The 18,564-nt window shown below is 40.7% G+C and overlaps 1 protein-coding gene across 3 annotated transcripts; it reads left to right on the top strand.

The window, feature by feature from the left end:
- Nucleotides 1-661: 661 nt before the first annotated feature.
- On the top strand, nt 662-15,660 carry LOC146686843 (uncharacterized). 3 transcript variants are annotated; one of them, XM_085440243.1, is made up of 4 exons: nt 662-923; nt 6,788-7,059; nt 13,914-13,928; nt 14,391-15,660. In XM_085440243.1, the coding sequence occupies exons 1-4, from the start codon at nt 752-754 to the stop codon at nt 15,201-15,203; spliced, it is 1,272 nt and encodes a 423-aa protein (XP_085296369.1). In that variant the 5' UTR covers nt 662-751; the 3' UTR covers nt 15,204-15,660. The 3 variants fall into 3 exon arrangements, with proteins under 3 accessions (XP_085296369.1, XP_085296367.1, XP_085296370.1); XM_085440241.1 differs by lacking the exon at nt 13,914-13,928 and having other exon boundaries at nt 6,788-7,180; nt 14,380-15,660; XM_085440244.1 differs by lacking the exon at nt 13,914-13,928 and having other exon boundaries at nt 6,788-7,574; nt 14,900-15,660.
- The last annotated feature ends 2,904 nt before the right edge of the window (nt 15,661-18,564 follow it).

The raw sequence follows: 18,564 nt of genomic DNA, 5'->3' as shown, positions 1-18,564 counted from the left end.
AGAGACAAAAGTTCACCTATGAAGTGAGATGAAAACAAAAAGAGGTGCAGCAACATGTCTTTGGAGCCGCTGAAGACAGACAGCACATGAACAATGTTCTTCCACTGCAGCAGATTCACCAGGTTGTGCTTTTATTTCCTCAAACTTTTTGCTCTCCAGACAGAAATCATCTCATTGGTTGAGCTGGACGTATGTGGGCGGGGCCTGTGGATGATTTTGAACCTCCAACATCGAAGTGAGTGAAACAGTAAAATATACAGTGATGTTAAGTATTAAACATTACTGACAGGCTGGATTCAGTAGGATTGATCACTCTTTCTGTTAGCAAATACATGAATAAACCCTTTTTCTATTTTACGCTGCTCGTGTACGCCGACACTAACACAAAAACTGATTTCCATCCACGATTAGATGAGACATGAGTTGAATATCATGAGACAGTTTGCAAGATGAAATTCACAGTGTTTTATTCATGAACGATCTTTTTCGTCACTGTTTCATGTTTAGAATCTGTTCGGATGTATTTTTGTTATTAAGAAATCCAGAAAAAATATCCCAACTAAAACCTCAACGATAAGAACTTTTTTCAAGGCGGAACAACGAGTAAAATGTCCTGTTTTGGCGGAACTTCCCTTGTGCAACAGTAGACGGAAGTGAACTACACAAATGCGGAAGTAGCATTAGCTTTGTTCCTATGTGACCGAGCCGAGTGTTGTTGTGTGAGCTGAGTGTGTGAGCTGCGGCAGCAACGATGCCTTCAGTTCAGTATCTGAGAGAGTTCATCAACGAGCGACTAACTGCTGCTGCTGAACAAATATTCTTGGAGTTTGAAAAAACGATCGTCCAGTACGAGGAAGAGATCGACCGTCAGCGCAGACTGCTGGATATCACCTGGAAACCCCAAATCAAGCTGCACAGGACAGGTGAGTGTCCCTCTGAGGGAGCATCCTGATCACAGCTCTGCGGGACGTTTCTGATTGTGAGGACTTTTTGGAGATGTGAGCTAACAAAGAGCAAACAGAGGACAGGCGAGTTTCGCTCTGATGGGTGAACTCACTTCAACTCAAATTCAAATTGCAATGTGCAGAGGGTGGACTATAAAATACATCTTTATTCACCACAGACAGTTATAACCCTGTTGTTTCACACAGCTCATATAAACAACAACAAAATATGAAAACTATTCATTACAAAGGTCTGTGAAGGTTCTCAGTCCTCCAGGTCATCGTAGTCTAAGGAGCTTGGAAAGAAAAGTGTCTGGATTTCTTTAAGTGGCCAGGATGTGAGTGGGCGTTAAGGCATCTGGGAAGGATCTCAGAACTGGAGGCGGTGGCTTACAACACCAACTGTCTGCCACCTATAATCCAGTTTTTCAGATCCCAACTCTTCATCAGTTCTCACATTGAGTGTTTAGAGTCGAGCCCTCGCGTTGCTCCTCAGTGATGCTTTAATGGTTTTACTGAAGCAGAGAACAAGTTTAACTCCATTTTCTCAGCCGTGTGTAAACGGCAAGCAAATTCTCTCAGCTGAACCTGTAACTAATAAAAGTGAAATGTCTGTGAAAATGCAGGAAATAATGAACCTGTGTGAATGTGTTAAATCCGGGGCGTCAAACTTATAGCCCGCGGGCCACATTCGGCCTAGAATACAGCTATATCCAGTAGAGCTGCTCAATTAATCGAATTTTAATCACGATTACGATCTGGGCTTTCAACAATCATTAAAAATGACTGAGCCGATTATTAGCCCCTCCCTCATTTATCCGCGACACCTTAAAGGCCGGTCCATGAAAATATTGCCGGGCATAAACCGGTCCGTGGCGCAAAAAAGGTTTGAGACCGCTGATTAAGAGGACCCGAGGGAAGCTCGGAAAGCTAAGCAGAAGTTATTTGGAGAGGAGAGTGACTGCCGTTGGTTGAAAAGAGAGGTAAAAAAAACTTCAGTGGTGTTGCACACTATTTTATATTATTTTTTAAAGTCATTGTTAACCCTTTAAAACCGGTCAGAGCAGCACGCTCCATTTTGTGTAACTATTTTTAAATCCCTGTAGAACCAGAACCGTGTAAGCTAGCGCAATAAACCAGAGGAGTTGTACTTACATCTTATGCCATCAGCTTGTCCTCGGTCACGGGTTCCTTCCACATAAAGCTTTGCAAAAACTGCATAAAAAGCGCTTGCAGGAACAAAAACATAATATTCCAGAAACACGCTTTGCCGTTCCTATCAGCTGTTCGTAACACTTCCCACAGTGAAACAGATGTCAGCGCGAACTGTCACATGTCCGCCATTTCCTGCCCGAAACCGGAAGTGATGTCATTTTCGCGGAAATTTATTTTGATGCAACTGCTGTTTTCTTTGCAAATTTGCATCATAGGATTGTTTTTTCGTTTTTCCTGCAGTATATAAAAATTAATGTATCTCCAAAATAAAACTATGAAGACACTCAAAATAAATTTCCTGTTGTTGTAAACTATTTTTTGCAACTTTTTTGTATTTAAAGTTTTGAGGGATAAACCTCTTAAATTTCTCAAAGTAGAAATATATGTAAAAAAAAACCAAAAACGATTTTCAATTTTTTTTGTAGTTTATTGCACTTTTTTGCAATTAATGTAGTTACTATGGACTTAATGCAGACATATTATTAAAATATGAGCTATAACAGTTGTATAGCAACTTGAAATGCTCCCACCAATGGCACTACAACATGTAAAAATATAATATAAGCTCTGGCAGACTTGGTTCTATAGTAGGTCTTAAGGGTTAAATAAATATCGTCAAATAATCGAGATCTCAATTTCAGTGAAAATAATCGTGATTATCATTTTTGCCATAATCGAGCAGCCCTAATATCCAGCCCCCGTGATAATTTCTTATGTGAGTTATTACGGTTTTTCTGAATTGCTAAAACACATTTCCTTAAATCTCATCTCTTTGTCTCAAAACACTAAACACAAACTCCAAAATTCAAGCTACACACACAAAATCTTCGACTTGTCTTGCAAAACCAAACATTTGACCCAAAACTATTTTAACTTTTGTCAAAATCAAGCACTACTGTCAAAAACCACACAAAACCAGCCAGTGTGCAAACACGACTTAGCAACGATTACACACTACAGAAATAAATACAAAACACTGTGAGAGAGCTGGAAAATAATATTTATCTGTTCATTCATTTATTCTCACATTTTGACAAAAAGAAAACTGCCGTTAAAAAAAAAAAATATATATATATATATATATATATATATATATATATATATATATATATATTTATACATTAAAAATTTATATATTTTTACAGCATATTCAGGTAACTTAATCTGCCTCAGCATCACACCTCTGTGCTGGGTCAGGCCACAGGACTTCATCCACATCATATGTTATGGTCTGCCTTGCAAGGCAACGAGATTCCAGATCCAGCCCTGAGAAGATTCCAGTCCCATCTCACCACATGCTCCATTCTTTGCTTGAAGTAGATTTTCCTGTGTGTAAGGGTTTCGGTCGTATACTTTCCATCTCCGTGCTGAGAAAAACACCTCAATAGGGTTCAAAAGGGAGAGTATGGTGGAAGACACACATTGATAAAATGCTGCTCATTGTGAAACCAGTTGCATAATTTTGAACCACAGTGAAAGCTCACATTGTCCCAAATGATATGGGATGCTCTGCCTGCTCGCGGTCTCTCTACTCAAGCAAAGCATCCTGTAGACCATCCAGGAATGTTGCTATAAGTTCGTTGTTGTACAGCCCAACAGTAACATGACTGTGGAGAAACCCACAGCTGCTGATGGCAGCACAGTTACATTTCCACCACGCTGGCCATGCAGTTCAATAGTGGCACATTGACCTATGACATTGCAACCTTTTCTTCTCCTTTTTGCTAGATTCAACATGTATGTTGTCTTCTATATTCCCTTGCTGCATTTCATGCAGTCAAATTGCATTATTTTGACGGACCATATCCACAATAAGTGTCTCCTGGTGTTTAGGGCTGGGACGATGTGTCGACGTAATCGATTACGTCGACGTTAAAAAAAAAAAAAAAAAAAAAAAACGTGCGTCGATGCGTCGTCACTTTCAAAACAGACATGGCGGCAGCGAGTAGCAGCAACATGATTGAGGCAGCCGCAGTCGACTTAAATCAATCCACCCGAATTCGCAATTCTACAGTATGGGGATATTTTAACAGAAAAGGAAGTGTTTCAGTCATTTGCCGACTTTGTAAGGTGAAAATGGCCTATCATAAAAGCACGACGGCTATGCACCAGCACCTCAAACGACAGCATCCAGGAGCAGCTTCTGCAAAGGACAAACCACCGTATGTTTTCAACTTTTTTACCAACACTGCTTTTTACTCTTTAATTCATCCAGACACCCCCCTCGTAGGCATACACTCACTCATAGAAACAGAGAAAAACACTCAACCTCCGTAAATGCAAAACTCATTTAAGCTGCTGTTTAGTTGGTTTTTATTTGTGGCCCATGCTGGCAAAATGAGTCGGAATGCGCGCAGGCTGATTATGGGAATCTGCGAAAGACGAAAATGTGAGACAGCGAATTGGCCGCAGGAAAAATGTTAACGAGGATAATGCACCACCTGCTAAGCATAGTGGACAGTATTACAACATTGTTAAAGTGCTTATAATCGAATAAAATTAAAATAGAATCGGATTGTAAAATTAATCGCTAGATTCATCGATTAGGGAAAATAATCATTTCGCCCAGCCCTACTGGTGTTGTGAGCACATGCGTGTTCTTCCACCCTCATTTGGCCATCTTTCAATTCTAAGCAAAATACCATTTAGTTATAAGTATTGTTAAATCTCCCAATTCTTTGGGCTGAAGGAAGAACAACACCTGGTGTATAAATGCTCAATCAACAATCTCTTTATGTCATACAACACTTTGAGCATTAAAAAACGTCTAGACGGGAGATGTGGACTGGAAGGCGTCTGCCAGATCTCAAAGGCTACGTTCACACTGCAGGTCTTAATGCTCAATTCCGATTTTTTGATCAAATCCAATTTTTTTTCCGTCTGCTTGTTCACACTACAAATAAAATGCGACTGCAAACGCGCTCTAGTGTGAACGCTCAAAGCGACCGCATGCGCAAAAGAAGACGTCACACACAACGCGCTCTGTTTAGACCCAGACCAAACAATATGTTTGACTGATGGCTCTTAATATAAAGACTTCGGACTTTATGTTTCCCAATTTTTGCTTTAAGTTATTTTGTTATTTACATAATAATGTAAATAGCACATACGAAAGTGACCCAGATCGGATTTGAAAATATCGGATTTGTGCCGTTCACACTGTCACACCATGATCGGATATGAGTCGCATAGGGTCAAAAAAGTCGGATTTGATGCGCTTTCGCCTGCAGTGTGAACGTAGCCAAAGTGTCTGACCGTTTCTCGCATTCTTAGAGCTTTGGCCCCCCCTTCCACAGTCATAAAACCTAAACATCCACATTCTTACTCTCTCAGTGAGCCTAAGTTATGACCTTGGCTTCCTGTGCAGTGTGTTCTGTTCTTCCTAATCAGACAAATAACGCCATGATTCTCTGAAAACAGTTTTACTTATGAATCAGCAGTATAATGCTTAGAATCCATGCAGACAGGGGTGGGACTTTATTTTGATGGGCACACCATGTGGCCAATCACATGGAAAGACACACTGGGACCATACCATTACGTGGAAGAATAAAGGGGGGCAGACGTTTTGAAGACAGCATATGTAGTGCTACAGGCAGGCACACAGAGAGACGGGAGCCGGATTTAAATTCAAGCATGTCGGGAAAAAGTGAAGAAACATAAAACAAACATCTGGCTGCATTTCAGTGATACTGGAGACTGCAAAGCTGCAGAATTGATCAAACTAGCAGCTGCTTTTATTTTCAGCCATTTTTCACTGTGGAGGACAAAAGGTTTCAAACGTGTCTGGTCTTAAAATGTGCGTTCTCTCTATTAGTAATAAATGCACTAAATAAGACTTATGGAAACACAAAATGAAAAGTGCTTGAGAAAGACAACATTTGAATATTACGTAAAATAAACTATATATGACGTGTGTTTATATGATAGGCTCGCGACCCTGAAAAGGATAGCGGATGACGTGTGTTTGAATGGCAGAGATGCAGAAATGTGTGCATATAGCACAGAGCCATGGCTCAGTGTGTCTAAATGAGTCTCACAGGCCTGAATGTGCGCTTGAAGCCACTGGGACAGCTTGTGATCTGACGGCACTTTCTTTTGTCTTTCAGTTCTTTATAGGTCGTATAGGTCAAAAAATCAAAATTGTATTTAGAGAAAAAAATCAATGTGAAGATTAGTTGTTTCAAGACAAACTGTTCTCTGAGTTAGTGAGGCCGTACTTGAATGATTTGGCTTTCAGTTTATAAAGTCAGGGCTGAAGAGATGGTACAGAAAGCTGTGCATGCTCAGATGGAAAAAAACAAACATGAAGGAGATTTACACAAAATGAAACAGCTAGTCGTGGACAAATGTGAGGTCATCGATGGTTACAACCTCGTAGAGTAAAGAGGATCGATGTTGTCTCACAGGACTCATCTGCACAAGGCATTTTATAGAGTACAGCAGCAACGGCAGTTTCTTAAAACATCTCCACATTTTGACTTTTTCTCAAAATGATCAATGACATATATATTTTTTGATATGTCCCTAATACTCCATTGCATCGTTTTGCTTTCTCCACCCTTAAAATTAGTGACTTGAGTTTAGAGAATCTCAAGTGTATTTGTTTTCTCCTTTCGTCCCTCTAGACGTCCCACAGCAACACGTCTCCTCGGAGGAGGAGGTTCTCCCTGAGCAGCAGCTTTGTAACCAGGAGAGGAGCTCCAGTGTGGAGCAGGAGGAACCAGAACCTCCAAAGATTAAAGAGGAAGAGGAGGAACTGTGCAGCAGTCAGGAGGGAGAGCAGCTGGGACTGAAGGAGGAGACGGATACCTTTATGGTGACTTTTATTCATAAGGAAAGTGACCACAGCAAACCAGACCCAGTCAGCTGGGATCAACTTCTCTCTCACAGCTCTGATGTAACTGAAAGACAGTCTCAGGAAAGAAGCAAGACTGTAGATTCAGGATCAACTAGAAATAGAAAAAAAAGTCACAAGAATGCAGATGATTCGCCTACATCAGAGAATCACTCTGACACAAGCAAAAGGGCTTTCAAATGTGATGTTTGTGGAAAAGCCTTTAAGCAGAATTATGAAATCAAAAGACATTATAGAATCCATACTGGTGAGAAACCATATCCTTGTAAAACATGCAACAAAATGTTTGCATGGAGTGGTGATTTACTGAAGCACATGAGAGTTCACACTGGTGAGAAACCATTTCCTTGTAAAACCTGTTTGAAAATGTTTGCAAGTACAAGTTCTTTATCGAGCCACATGAGAACGCACACGGGAGAGAAGCCATATGCTTGTAAAGCATGTGGGAAAATGTTTGCATACAGTAGTGATGTAAGGAAGCACATGAGAGTTCACACTGGTGAGAAGCCATATCATTGTAAAGCATGCGGGAAAATGTTTGGTTTTAGTTGTTCATTGTTGCGCCACATGAAAACTCACACAAGTCAGAAGTCGTACTCTTTCTAGAGAGAAAATGATATCATGGAAGCCAAGGTCTTCCAGTTTATTAGATGTGAGATTGGTCTAACCTGTTCCAAAACTTTAAGTTTTGTTTGTTTTTGGAAATGTTTTCCTTTACTTGCTGTATATTGGATAACTGTCAATCTCTGTGTTGTGTAATTAAAGTTAGTATGTTGTGATAATGATATGAAATAATAATACAGTGGTCCCTCGCTATGTGGTTCACCTTTCACAGATTTCTTTTGTGCAATTTTACATGCTTTTTTTTTTTTTTTAAAGCACATTGTGTCCTGCATCCTGATTGGCTGTAGACCATTATCAATCAATCTCCTGCAGTGTCTCCTGTACAGTACAGAATGCATTCAGCTTGTCAAATTTACCTAAATCTTCAGTCGCTAGCAGTGTGACTAAAGTGCTGTACTGTATGTTTGTAAGCTTTTTCCAACAAACACAAAAATGTCAATGAAACGTTTAATACTAATACTGCGCTTATTTTTCTACGAAGGTTTGAACTTTGAGAGTGTTTAAACGAGAGAAGTGTGAAAATGTTCATGCCTGTCTGAGAAAAGTGTATAAAGTGTGTAGTGAGGGGTTTTACAGCCTTAAAACATCTCTAATAATTGTAAAAAATAAAGTTGGCTACTTTGTGGATTTCACCTATCGTGGGTTATTTTTAGACGTAACTAAACGTCTCTGGTTAATAAGATGGATGAGCTGTACTATCCAGGTAAGTATCATCTCACCTGAATCTCATGGAGCATCACTTTGAAACACTGCCTAGCATGACTCTGAATTCACAGACCTACAGGTTACCTGAGCACAAGAGACAAATTGCATAAAAGGAATTGACTGAAATGTTTAGCTGGGAGTAACAGAAGAGTCGCACAGTGCTTGGTGTATCCCCATAGTTCTTGTAGTGAAGGAAGATGGTTCTCTGTGTGGACTACTGAAAGGTGAATGAAGTGTCTCGCTTTGATGCTTATCCCATGCGCTCGGTCGACGAGCTCCTGGACCAGTTATGCGCTGCTGGTTTTTTTCACAATGCTGCATTTAACCGAGGGCAACTGGCAGATTCCCTTGTTTGCAAAGTCTAAGAAAAAACTGCCTTTTCCACGCCGTACGGGTTGTATTAATTCATCACACTTCTGTTCAGCTTATTTGGACTATTACTTTCCAGCACCTCATGGACCGGGTGCTGTGGCTGCACGCTACATATGCTGCTGCATACCTGGATGATGTTATCATCCAAAGCAACATTGGGCTGGTCTGCCTCCCACTCTGGACCCGCACCAATTTGCCTACAGGACAAATCGATCCACTGAGGACGCTATCACCATAGCGCTCCACACTGCGCTGAGTCACCTGGAGCACCGAGGAAGCTATGTGAGAATGCTCTTTCTTGACTTTAGTTCAGTATTCAATCATATCATCCCGGAGATCCTGGTCCAGAAACTGTCTCACCTGGGACTCTCCACCCCATCTGCCTCTGGATCAAGGACTTCCTGACAAATAGACCACAGTCTGTCAGACTCGGCCCCCACCGGTCCAGCACCATCACAATCAGCACCGGGTCTCCACACGGATGTGTTTTGAGTGTGTCATCTAAGTGTTCAGAGAGTGCACTGAAAAAACCGTGAAAGAATGAGGGATCATCAACATTTGGACCATATACACTTGCAATACATAGCTTTTTATCACGTATAGATAGTTTAATGATTAAGAATCTGCCCTCTGGATCTATAACTGTATCGAGTACTGTGAAATTAATATTTTTATGTATTAAAATTGCTACTCCCCTTTGTCTAGAATTATAACAAGCTGAGAACACATTAGGAAACTGAGGTGTTTTAAGTTCATTCGAACCTCTAAGAGGTCTGTGGGTCTCTTGTAAAAGGACAACATCTGCCTGTAGTTTTTTGAGTTGGTTAAATATTTTTAACCTCTTTTCTCTGGAGCCAGCTCCATTTATATTCCATGTAATGAACCTCAGTGTACCCATAGATGTTTGTGTATAACTAGGGATGTATGCTGTGTGCGTCGCTTAGACAGGTGGAGAGAATACGTCACTTGTTCATAAATAAAGAGAAGGAGAGAGAGAAAAAATGTGTGGCGAGATGCTCCCTGAGTCTGACTTTGTGTATGCATATTTACTAATATGAGTAGGCTTGGCTTAAGTGTGTGTATCCTAAACGACTGTGTGCGCTGTCTGACTGAAGTAAATGTGCTGCCGTTGAGCGCATGGTGCGTATGTGTCGAAATAAAGGATGTTTGTGGATGAGTGTCGAAGCAGGTGATCGAGGCAGTGAAAGGAATAAAGAAAGAAACCAAGGACAGGGGTGAGCAGCATAAAACCAAGAGGGGGAAAAGAGAGGAAAAAAAAAAACGAGAAGAAAAAAACAAAACAAAACGTAAACATTCCAATTAAATCACTGACGGAGAGTGACGGTGTTAATTCTGCTATGAAATCACACTTTAAGATGCGATTTGATGCTGGTAAGTTAAACAGATGTTAATGCAAGTTAGTGTGAGTGGATAGGGAAATGGTGCAGCTGATTCTTATCTGGTGTGAGGTTAATACAGCCACGGAGTGATGTTCGGGTTGCGGTGGAGCTGTCCGTCCACATACAGCCGGTCCACAGCGATGACAGCGCGGGAGCCCTTCTGGATGAAGCCGCGTCAGAATGGGAAGAGGACCCTGCGTCGTTCCAAGATCTCTTTGGTGAACTGGTCGTTCACGCTGAAGTCCGTTCCTTTTAATTCCCTGCCGCGGCTTTTCACATGTTGCTTTTGTTTGAAGTGGCCGAATTTGGCCACAATAGGACGTGGTCTCCCGGTCACAGCCCGCATGGGGCCGATGCGATCCACTCTATCAAAGGTGATGTTCTTCACCGTGTCCTCCGGCAGCTTCAGGTGGGTTTTGATGAAGCTTTTTACCGTAGTCTCCACGTCTACTCCAGCGGCTTCTGGAATACCAGAACATACAAGATTATTACGCATGCCACAAGCTTGTAGATCAATAACTGTCTCTTTTATTTTTTTATTTTCTCTATTTAGCTGAGTAACATTGTCTGTGAGACATTTCACCGACTCCCTTAGCGTGGCATTTTCAGCAGCGAGCGTTTCCACCTGCTGCTGGCTGTACTCCAGGGATTCTCGACATCTTTTCGACAACGGCGTCTCAGATTTGGCCGGGGAAGATGCACTTTGAGCCTTCTTCATAACGAGATCCTGGAAGCACTGATCAATGTAATTTTGGAGAGCCTCTAAACTCTCCCCGTTGTTCTCCAGGGTGTTGGAGATGATTTGGACAAGTATTGTTAGTTATAAGACAATTGATAGGTGCATTTGGTAATACTGAAGCTTAAATGAATTTATTCAAATCTAAACTACCATTTGCTTTAATTTTCTGCCAAAATCTCCGGCGTCTGACGTCAGTTACAACATGAGTCGCTTACCTTGTCCGTCACTTCCGTCACTTACCTCCTCTTTTCACTCCCACATTGGGTTGGCAGCTGCGGGGGTTTGGCCATTCCTCTGCAGATGATCTGTTAGCTGTTTGACAACTACTCTTTCAAGGATCTTTGAAACGAAAGGAAGGTTGGAGATTGGCCTATAATTAGCTAAGACTGCTGGGTCTAGAGATGCTTTTTGAGTAAAGGTTTAACTACAGCCAGCTTGAAGGCCTGTGCCCTGTACCAACACAGAGCGGAGCAGCTATCTGAACGCTACCCCAACAGAGGTCGATTATCTTGGTAATAATTTCACCTCCTCACTACGTACAACTCTGGATACTGTAGCTCCTGTGAAAACTAAGGTCTCTAATCAGAAGTACCTGACTCCGTGGTATAATTCTAAAACACGTAGCCTAAAGCAGATGACTCATAATCTGGAGAGGAAATGGCGTGTCACAAATTTAGAGGATCATCATTTAGCCTGGAGAAATAGTTTGCTGCTTTATAAGAAAGCCCTCCGCAAGGCCAGAACATCTTACTATTCATCACTGATTGAAGAAAATAAGAACAACCCCAGGTTTCTCTTCAGCTCTGTAGCCAGGCTGACAAACAGTCAGAGCTCTGTTGAGCCAACCATCCCTTTAACGTTAACTAGTAATGACTTCATGAACTTCTTCACAAATAAAGTTTTTATCATTAGAGAAAAAATTACCAGTAATCATCCCACAGATGTAATATTATCTACAGCTACTCTTAGTACCATTGATGTTAAGTTAGACTCTTTTTCTCTAATTGATCTTTCTGAGTTAACTTCAATAATTACTTCCTCCAAACCTTCAACGTGTCTTTTAGACCCCATTCCTACAAAACTGCTCAAAGAAGTCCTGCCATTAATTAATTCTTCGATGTTAAATATGATCAACCTATCTCTAATGATCGGCTATGTACCACAGGCCTTCAAGCTGGCTGTAGTTAAACCTTTACTCAAAAAGTATCTCTAGACCCAGCAGTCTTAGCTAATTATAGGCCAATCTCCAACCTTCCTTTCATATCAAACATCCTTGAAAGAGTAGTTGTCAAACAGCTAACAGATCATCTGCAGAGGTTTATTTGAAGAGTTTCAGTCAGGTTTCAGAGCTCATCACAGCACAGAAACAGCTTTAGTGAAGGTTACAAATGATCTTCTTATGGCCTCTGACAGTGGACTCATCTCTGTGCTTGTCCTGCTAGACCTCAGTGCAGCATTCGATACTGTCGACCATAATATCCTATTAGAGCGATTAGAACATGCAGTAGGTATTACAGGTACTGTGCTGCAGTGGTTTGTATCATATCTATCTAATAGACTCCAGTTTGTGCATATAAATGGAGAGTCCTCTTCACACACTGAGGTTAATTATGGAGTTCCACAGGGTTCAGTGCTAGGACCAATTCTCTTTACATTATACATGCTTCCCTTAGGCAGCATCATTAGAAGACATAGCATACATTTACACTGCTATGCTGATGACACCCAGCTCTATCTGTCCATGAAGCCAGATAACACACACCAATGAGTTAAACTGCAGGAATGTCTTAAAGACATAAAGACCTGGATGGCCGCTAACTTTCTGCTTCTTAATTCAGATCAAACTGAGGTTATTGTACTCGGCCCTGAAAAGCTTAGAAATATGGTATCTAACCAGATTCTTACTCTGGATGGCATTACCTTGGCCTCCAGTAACACTGTGAGGAACCTTGGAGTCATTTTTGACCAGGACATGTCCTTCAACGCACATATTAAACAAATATGTAAGACTGCGTTCTTCCATTTGCGCAACATCTCTAAAGTTAGAAATATCCTGTCTCAGAGTGACGCTGAAAAACTAGTTCATGCATTTATTACTTCCAGGCTGGACGACTGTAATTCATTATTATCAGGATGTCCTAAAAACTCACTGAAAAGCCTTCAGCTAATCCAAAATGCTGCAGCAAGAGTCCTGACAGGGACTAGAAAGAGAGAGCAGATTTCTCCTGTTTTGGCTTCCTGTTAAATCCAGAATTCAAAATCCTGCTCCTCACATACAAGGTCTTAAATAATCAGGCCCCATCTTATCTTAATGACCTTGTAGTACCATATCACCCTATTAGAGCACTTCGTTCTCGCTCTGCAGGCCTACTTGTTGTTCCTAGAGTATTTAAAAGTAGAATGGGAGGCAGAGCCTTCAGTTTTCAGGCCCCTCTTCTGCGGAACCAGCTTCCAGTTTGGATTCAGGAGACAGACACTATCTCTACTTTCAAGATTAGGCTTCAAACTTTCCTTTTTGCTAAAGCATATAGTTAGGGCTGGACCAGGTGACCCTGAATCCTCCCTTAGTTATGCTGCAATAGACGTAGGCTGCCGGGGGATTCCCATGATGCATTGAGTTTTTCCTTTCCAGTCACCTTTCTCACTCACTATGTGTTAACAGACCTCTCTGCACTGAATCATATCTGTTATTAACCTCTGTCTCTCTTCCACAGCATGTCTTTATCCTGTCTTCCTTCTCTCACCCCAACCGGTCGCAGCAGATGGCCCCGCCCCTCCCTGAGCCTGGTTCTGCCGGAGGTTTCTTCCTGTTAAAAGGGAGTTTTTCCTTCCCACTGTTGCCAAAGTGCTTGCTCATATGGGGTCATATGATTGTTGGGTTTTTCTCTGTACCTATGAAGCGCCTTGAGGTGACTTTTGTTGTGATTTGGCGCTATATAAATAAAATTGAATTGGTACATAGCTGATTATTAGAGATCGAACCATTAATTAATGGCAGGACTTCTTTGAGCAGTTTTGTAGGAATGGGGTCTAAAAGACATGTTGATGGTTTGGAGGAAGTAATTATTGAAGTTAACTCGGAAAGATCAATTAGAGAAAAAGAGTCTAAATGAATATCAATGGTACTGAAAGTAGCTGTAGATAATATTACATCTGTGGGATGGTTGAGTAATTTTTTCTCTAATGGTTTAAATTTTATGTGTGAAGAAGTTCATGAAGTCATTACTAGTTAACGTTAAAGGGATGGTTGGCTCAACAGAGCTCTGACTGTTTGTCAGCCTGGCTACAGAGCTGAAGAGAAACCTGGGGTTGTTCTTATTTTCTGCAATCAGTGATGAATAGTAAGATGTTCTGGTTTTGCGGAGGGCTTTCTTATAAAGCAACAAACTATCTTCAACATCAGCTCGTAGTTTAATGTGTGTCTATCCTTACTGCTGCACTTTTGCTGGTTTTCACAGTATATTTCCTCCCATGTGTTTTTCTTGTATAATTTCTTTGTCTTGTCTCCTTTTGTCTCTCCAGACGTCCCACAGCAGCATGTCTGTAAGGAGGAGCTTCTCACTGACCAGCAGCTCTGTAACTGGGAGAGTCTCAACCAGAAGGAATCAGAGCTTCCTCATATTAACGAGGAACAGGAGCAACTTTGCAGCAATCAGGAGAGAAGACAGGTTATACTGAAGGAGGAGACTGATACCTTCATGGTGACTGCTGATTATGAGGAAAGTGACCACAGTGAACCAGAACAAAAGAGTAACCAGCTTCTCTCTCACAGCTCTGCTGTAGGTGAGAGCCAATATCAGGAAATAAGGAAGAAGTTTGATTCAGGATCAGCTGGAAATGGAAACAAAAGTCACAACAATGCAGAATATCCACCTACCTCAGGAAGTCAATGTAACTCTGATAAAAGTAAAAAGTCCTCAAACTGTGATGTTTGTGGAAAAGCCTTTAAGTATGATTATATAATGAGAAGGCATTATCGAGTCCACACAGGTGAGAGGCCGTTCTCTTGTAAAATGTGTGGGAAAACGTTTATATCTGCTAGTTCTTTGTTGAAGCACACAAAAACTCACTCAGGTGTTAAGCCATTTTGTTGCACAACTTGTGGGAAAAGGTTTTCATATAACAGTGATTTACTGAAACACACAAGATCACACACTGGGGAGAAACCATATCATTGTGCAACATGTGGCAAAGTGTTTGGATATAGTAGTTCTTTATTGACGCATATGAGAATGCACACAGGTGTGAAGCCATATAATTGTAAAACATGTGGGAAGACGTTCAAACGTAACTGTCATTTAACGGAGCACATAAGAACTCACACAGGTGAGGAACTCAGGACTTAGAACTCTTATTGTCAATGTACAGTTGCTTGCACACTGAAATTTTGAAGCAATACCACATAGTGTGAAAATAAAGAAAACAATATACAAGGAAGAAGAAGAACAGACAATATAAGAACACTATGTACACTATAAACATGATGTAGACGTCATAATAAAACATTGTAAATAATAAATAAGGGTGGAAGGGCTATGGTCATTAAGGGATGGAGATTGCACATATAGCTGAAATATTGCACAGCAGGAGCAGAATATTGTACGGAAACAAAAAGAAACTCACACACAAAGCAGCAGAAAGCTGTCCTTCTCAACTACATAAACCGGGGCCATGCCTTTACAAATGTAATGTGAGACGGCTCCTGTGATTTGTTTATGGCGCTGGGACGTTTTCTCATGAGGGCCTTGTGTGAAAGACTGCTGTATCTTCCGCTGGTATAGTTTTTATTTTCCCAACTTGCTCCCGTCGTTCCACAACTTGGTTTAGCTTGGATTTTCTGGATTCTTGAGTATTCTTTTTTGTGGACCTTCTATAAGTGATAGAAGAGATTTGTTGTGTTGCCATCGGGTGCAGGAATAGTTTTATAGCATAGCTAAATAGGCGTCTTCTGCTCCGTGTTGGTGCTGTTGAACCCAGTGGCTTTGTTGTCAAAGATGTGAAAAAAGGTTCAAAACCAGAACACAGTTGTGGCGCCATATGAGAACTCACACTGAGAGGTGTATTTTGACACAAGGTTAATTGCTCAGCTGTGTTGAGCTAAAAGTCAGAGGTTTGTGTCACAAAAGTAGCTGTTTTTATCTAATTCGCTGTGGTAACTTACACTAATAACCTGGTCAGGAGCAGGTAATGTGTTCAGAGTTTCACTTTAAAAGTGACTGTGCTGTTATACCTCATTCTAATCTGCTGCTAAATCTCTTTAACACTGATTAAATTGTAGCAATTAGAACACACAACACAAGAAAGTAATACAATTAATTTAGATTTGCCACAAGCTAAAGCAAATCTTTTCTTAGTTTTTGCTGCTGTAAGTTTCAGGTCTCTAATGTGCAGTTGTTCCCTTAATATCATCTTCGCCTCTATCAGTGTGTCCCAGGGTGGCTGTGGCTACAATGTAGCTGCCATCACCAGTGTGTGAATGTGTGTGTGAATGGATATGTAAAGCGCTTTGGGGTCCTTAGGGACTAGTAAAAGTGCTATATAAATATAGGCCATTTACCATTCATAATCTACCCCTCAGGTTAGAAGTCTTTTTAGAGAAAACAGTGTCTAAGTAGAGAGTTTCTAAAGGTTCAGAGTTAAACCACCTTAACGCAGTAGTATACCTGCTGTAACGGTCATTTTTCTCACCACCACGACCGTTTTTTACATAAACTTGTTGTACACCCACTGTTACGGCGCAGGAAGCCTCTGCATTATTGTCCTGAACAGTCAGATCAGCCTGATGTCTTCAGCTGTCAGACTGCGATGTGATCAATTTTTAATGTTTTTATTTGTTGTTGTTTTGTCTTTTCAGTTTTTTGATACACATGGAAATCTACTCTGTTGTTGAATTAAAGTTAGAATTTTACAATTATGTTATAAACCAAAAATGCACAACAGCTGTTTGTTTTCTTTCTTTGTTTTTTATCCACCCAAAACTCAAACATGACGGCCAACCTAACCACTGTGGTGATCACTGAGTAAGGGAGCAGGTTGGCCGTCTATCACAGGTCTAACAGAGACAGAATATTCACACTCACACGTTTGCATGTGTGATTTTAAGTTTGACTTTTTTGATCTCACAGGTAAAACTGTGTTACAGCAGCAGGATGAGAATGAGTAAAAAATGTGCGGTATACAATAAACAACAAATAACAGAGTTAAAATAGAAGTTCCAGGTAAGGGTCTAATACTATGAGATGCAACAGGAATGTAAGACTGGCATTGTGTAAGATACTCATGAGCTAAATAACAACTAAAAAAGTACAACTACATTTGTACAGTCAAAGGGAAACTAGTCCAATGTTCTTCTCACAGTTTCAGTCTCGTAGAGTAGTGATGTGTCGGTTGCGAACGAAACAGCTCTTAGAGCCGGATCTTTGACGTGTAGGACGCGAGCCATGTTTTTTTTTTTTTTTTAGAGACAAAGCACATACAAGCTCCAAAACACGTACAAAACACAACAGACGTGCTCCAGGATGCTAGGCACAGTGTTGAGCTTTTGTTACGTAGTGGCTACACAAGCCAGAAAGTACCAATGACCGGATTTGGTGTGTGGTAGTAACAGGTAAATGAACATTTTTTCTTTAATTATTTGAATATAACTATACACACATGCTTTCATGCTTTCAATTGTGTAATTTAAGTGATCTAGGTAGCTCTGTTTTGGAAGTTCAGTTAACGCTAGAAATGTGTTTTGGAGTTTGTACCTGCTCTGTCTCTAAATAAAACCACTTTTTTTACATTAGTAATTCCTTTAGTGCATAATTTTATATTGTTGTTAATAATAAATTATTTAAAGCAACAAAACAACCTGAAGAGCCGGTTGGGAGCTGAAAGAGCCGGCTCTCTAAAAAGAGCCGGAAATCCCATCACCACGGTAGAGAAGTAATAATAATAATAATACATTTTATTTGTGGGCACCTTTCAAAAACCCAAGGTCACCTTACAAAAGAACAAAATTAATAAAGGGAGCAATAGTCATAAAATACATAAAATAAGTTAAAATTGCAAAACAGAACTTGACAGCAGATAAAATCAGCACTAAAGTGAATAAACCAGTTTGAACAGATGTGTTTTGAGCTGTGACTTAAACACAGGAAGAGAGTTTTTATTTCTTATGGCTTGAGGAAGAGAGCAACTGAAGGCTCTGTTCCCCATGTTCCGAGGGACCACTGTACTATATTTCACTGGCAAATATTGGAAGGACCCACAGAATTTGGTCCTGATGAAAAGTGGAGGAGTGCATCGATCAGACACTGAAATGAAAAATGTAGAAAGAAGAGAGAAAATAATAGGCCTTAACGCTTTCCATCAATGTGATCAAACAAGTAAAGACTGTAATTCTGACTGGAGAGAAGTTTAACAGTGTGTGGCTCCCTCTAGTGGATGTTGTGGAGTATTCTGTTGTCTTTGCTCCAAAGGTTTTTGTACAGAGTTTTGCTGTTTCCTGTCACTGTGGGCTGCAGAGCACAGTAGTACACAGCAGAGTCAGACAGCTGAAGCTTCTGGATCTTCAGAGGAACTGATCTGATGCTGGAATCCAGTGTGGATGAAAATCTGTCTCCAGCCTCGTTTTCCCCCTCACCAACTTTAAAGCGACTCAGGATGAATTTGGGGCTGTTGTTTCCATCCTGTTTGTACCAGTAGAGATAATGATTTGATGAG

This window comes from Copadichromis virginalis, linkage group LG18 (genome assembly GCF_057382275.1).
Source record: "Copadichromis virginalis isolate Kocher_CV1m ecotype Utaka linkage group LG18, C_Virginalis_male_GT1.1, whole genome shotgun sequence".
Taxonomy (NCBI): domain Eukaryota; kingdom Metazoa; phylum Chordata; class Actinopteri; order Cichliformes; family Cichlidae; genus Copadichromis; species Copadichromis virginalis.
The sequence above is the reverse complement of the archived record's forward strand: the minus strand, read 5'-3'. Positions and strand labels throughout refer to the sequence as shown.

Excerpts from the sequence above, each read along its gene's own strand:
- LOC146686843 (XM_085440241.1), top strand. The coding sequence starts at position 752 with ATGCCTTCAGTTCAGTATCTGAGAGAGTTCATCAACGAGCGACTAACT. Across the intron at positions 924-6,787 it reads AATCAAGCTGCACAGGACAG|ACGTCCCACAGCAACACGTC; the intron begins GTGAGTGTCCCT and ends TCGTCCCTCTAG. Across the intron at positions 7,181-14,379 it reads AGAGAATCACTCTGACACAA|ACGTCCCACAGCAGCATGTC; the intron begins GCAAAAGGGCTT and ends TTGTCTCTCCAG.